The sequence below is a fragment of the Paralichthys olivaceus genome, chromosome 18, assembly GCF_024713975.1.
Source record: "Paralichthys olivaceus isolate ysfri-2021 chromosome 18, ASM2471397v2, whole genome shotgun sequence".
NCBI lineage: Eukaryota > Metazoa > Chordata > Actinopteri > Pleuronectiformes > Paralichthyidae > Paralichthys > Paralichthys olivaceus.
The window spans coordinates 3,610,460-3,614,024 of record NC_091110.1 but is presented as its reverse complement, the minus strand read 5'-3'; the positions used below and the strand labels follow the sequence as shown (position 1 = coordinate 3,614,024).

Here is a 3,565-nt window from a genome sequence, read left to right as displayed (position 1 = left end):
CAAGCCATTCCCCTACAAAGGATGTCCACTGAAGCCCCCCCGTGGCACGGATCACTATGAATCAACAGACAGAGCTAGAAGCTGCACATTTTCCCTTAAAGACCATCTGAAATATAAATCCTTCAGGTTATTTAGACAAATTGTTAAGGAGTGCAATTTGTTGTTTGAGAGCAGTAACACAATGTTCAGTACATTGTCTGACTTGGCTTAGATATTGAAAACAAAGCCCCCAACATCTCAGACAGTGAACTAATGGAAACTCTTTACACGTTTGTCCTTTTTAGTGTTTGAAAAGTATCCCAGTTAAATCTAAATAAGGGCACATTCTCCTGTGGTGACTCCACACATGCATGTCCACTTTTGTGCATTTCTATGTATTTCTCATGTGACTGCCTTCACTTAAATTTATGAGCCTTACAGTACTTCATACAGGCCAAACTGTTCTGGCTTGTGATTGGTATTTATTTATAATTATGAAACAATACTGGGGGAAAATAGTCAGTTAAACAAACAAATAACAAAAAAACCTAGTGAACCTTTTGGTCATTCACTCCAAACATTATTACATTTTTACAGAAGGAAGCAAATGGGTAACAGGACAACAAAAACATCTGAGATCCAATCATTTGTGGGCTTTACTCAAACTGACAGTCTCATTTCCAGAGTGTAAATAACTGTCTTGGTGTTGGAGAAAACAGTGGAGGACACAGAGAGATCATTTCATCACACTACACCACCCGCCGCACTTCGAAAAATCTCTTCAGATAGTAAATCTGTCCAAGCGTCATCGCCACCAGAACCAGAGCCTCGAAGAACGACCACAGCACCACTCTGCTGTTTGTGTTGTCGTTGACTAGAGGGAGACGAAAAGAACATTTGTGATTTTACACACTTGAATTAACACAGTACACTTTCTGTACACTCTCCTGGATCAGCCCTTACTTGCTCTGTGTATCCTCTCGCGGACCTCCATGTACTCCTGCTCATGCTTTACAGCTGTCATAGCAACCGCCAGCTCGTTGATCATCTCCTCCAGTTTGTTTTGGTGGGCTGAAACCGGAAAAAGTTAATGCGTCAGTAATAGGTCACGCGAACATTTGTGTGCACAAACTACATGCACAGGGTATGCAATACATGCATCACACTTGGGGACATGTGACGGGTGATGCTGTCCCATCAGACACTTCATAGATCATATACTTTCCTCATTGTGCAAATAGTCAAACCATTCACAAGCATCACAGCAGCTTGATTACAAGTAGTAGTACTGCACAATATTAGTTTACGCTATGGAAATAACACTGGTTAAAGAAATCTCTGCAGTGCATCGCAAACTCAAAAGTCATAGCCTGCCCTGTGCCCTACCATCCCAGTTGTCACCACCTAAAAAGTGGGGGAAAGGTGTCCAAAATAAAGTCACAAGAAGGGAGATATGTTGTTGAACAAGATAAAAACCAGCAGAAGACAGAGAGAAACATTTCGCTGGAGCCATCTAGTGAAAGGATGTGGGACACATGCAATTCAATTTCTTAAGCTCTTCTGCAGACATATTCAGTAATAACCACGTACCTTCTGTCTCCATGTCTTGGCCTTTAGGTGCCTCTCCAATATCAATGGTGAACATGACAATCTTGGGTGTCATGGTTGACATCTTGTTGCTGAAGCAGAACTTGTAAGTCCCGTCCATGTGGGCTGCCACCGAGTACTTGCCGCTGGACTCTCTGTCGCCTTTGTAAATCTGCTTTCCATCAGGCCCTGTTATCTGGAGAGGGGGCATGTGTGAAAACACAGCGCTGCATTAGGGCAGATCATTAACAGCGTGACAGGACTGTTGACAACATATGGCCGCAGACATGTGCTGCGTCCGAGTTCACTGCACGGAGCGCGTGGATGTTTCCACAGACCACAAATCAAAAGAGCAGAGGGAATATCTCACCCCACGGTGTATTACGAGCTCAAGCATCTTTGCTGGCTATGTGATTAGCTATTGCTAGCAGGACTCAGCCGGTAGCATGCTAACACTGCACTTCCTGTATAGCTTTTAAATTATTTAGTGGTCTGTGCCACTCGATCCATAACAGAAAACGGATAAAACATCTCTGAAGTAATTCATCCGTGGAATTAAAATGCTACTCGTGAGTTAAAAGCGATAAGCATGGGCATCACAGGTGTTCAGTAGACGTAACGCAGGCAGCTAACCGCTAACGTTAGCACAGGCCTTGCGATTCACCCATTGAGTTGTGTTTACAAATGAAGATTTCTCTCCCGACGTCATGGCGGTGGTTTGGTATCTCAGCGACATGTCTCACCTCAACGTCAATGTCCAGGAAGCCTCCCTCGGCGACCTCAAACATGAGGCCCATCTTGGTGCCGGAGTTGACCCGCTCGTAGAAGCACTCGTCGGCATGGGCGTCTATGCTAACGAAGTAGCCGGACGCGGTGGCAGACAGGACGGCCAGCAAAACAACGAGCTCCGACAGGGTAAACATGGTTCTAGTGGTGAGGAGGTGAGTCTGGCGGTATCGAGGCAATCCTCGCCTCAGTATCTCCTGCGGGAGTGCAGGAAGTCGGGTTGTACGAGTGAGTACGAGCCGCTCCGGCTGCGCTGCACCGCTCTGTGACTGCCACGTACGGGTTTAAACAGCAGCCGGCGAGGGACAAACTTCAGAGGGCGCAGGACCTGTCAATCAACCTCAACCTCAACCTGCACACTTTGAGTTAGACCATCAAGGTGCGTGGATATAAAACACTGAAGATCATTTCTATATCCAAAAATCATCATCAGTTATTTATTTTAAAACCTCACTTCTATCTATCTATCTATCTATCTATCTATCTATCTATCTATCTATCTATCTATCTATCTATCTATCTATCTATCTATCTATCTATCTATCTATCTATCTATCTATCTATCTATCATGTTGAGGTGGAACCCTAAGACATATACCTCAATACCTGAGACACAACAATACAGGGAATATAACACATTTTAATTCAAACAGCAAGATAATACATGGTTACACCGATGCAAATATATTGAAAATAGAATAAAAGACATATTAAAAAGTAAAAATGTATGATTCAAAAAGAGTAAATAAAATACAAAGAAATCCATTTGTAAAATTTAAAAGCATTGTAAGCAAATAATGTTGTTTAATTCATCAATCGATTAATTGTGTCAACAGTATTAATGAATTCAGCTTGAAGTTCTGGTGAAGTCTATTCCAAGTGTGTGGAATACAGTAAAAGAAGATTTTCCTAGCTGTGTATGGATTTTTTGGGAACCTGCAGGGTAAACCATGTTTGTGATCAGGTGAAGTGACTACCATCATTCCAGGACAGCAGGTCAGAGATATGGGGGAGGGGGAGGGCTTTTGTAAAATAGCTTTTACCTAAAAATAAATGAATGCTGGTCCCTCTTCACTGAAAGAGCAGGGAGACCAGTTTTTTCTGTACAATTGGCGATGGTATGCCCCATAACTATCTCCAAGAAGAAATCCCAGTTTCATTCTCAGCTTTGACAACAACAAAAGTCAGATTCTCGTCAATGCAGATGCCAAGA

The 3,565-nt window shown here is 42.9% G+C and overlaps 1 protein-coding gene across 2 annotated transcripts; it reads right to left on the bottom strand.

The window, feature by feature from the left end:
• Positions 1-439: 439 nt before the first annotated feature.
• Positions 440-2,666, bottom strand: tmed2 (transmembrane p24 trafficking protein 2). Of its 2 annotated transcripts, XM_020082400.2 has the most exons (5): positions 2,310-2,659; positions 1,570-1,762; positions 1,366-1,383; positions 943-1,050; positions 440-853 (listed from the first exon to the last, which is right to left on the bottom strand). In XM_020082400.2, the coding sequence occupies exons 1-5, from the start codon at positions 2,487-2,489 to the stop codon at positions 729-731; spliced, it is 624 nt and encodes a 207-aa protein (XP_019937959.1). In that variant the 5' UTR covers positions 2,490-2,659; the 3' UTR covers positions 440-728. The 2 variants fall into 2 exon arrangements, with proteins under 2 accessions (XP_019937959.1, XP_019937960.1); XM_020082401.2 differs by lacking the exon at positions 1,366-1,383 and having other exon boundaries at positions 2,310-2,666.
• Between the last annotated feature and the right edge of the window lie 899 nt (positions 2,667-3,565).

What these genes read in the sequence shown, in the direction of transcription:
- tmed2 (XM_020082400.2), bottom strand. Translation starts at nt 2,489, where the DNA reads ATGTTTACCCTGTCGGAGCTCGTTGTTTTGCTGGCCGTCCTGTCTGCC. An exon ending in TCCTGGACATTGACGTTGAG is followed by an intron (nt 1,763 to 2,309) that starts GTGAGACATGTC and finishes CCCCCTCTCCAG; the next exon opens with ATAACAGGGCCTGATGGAAA. An exon ending in CGAGAGGATACACAGAGCAA is followed by an intron (nt 854 to 942) that starts GTAAGGGCTGAT and finishes GTCTCCCTCTAG; the next exon opens with TCAACGACAACACAAACAGC.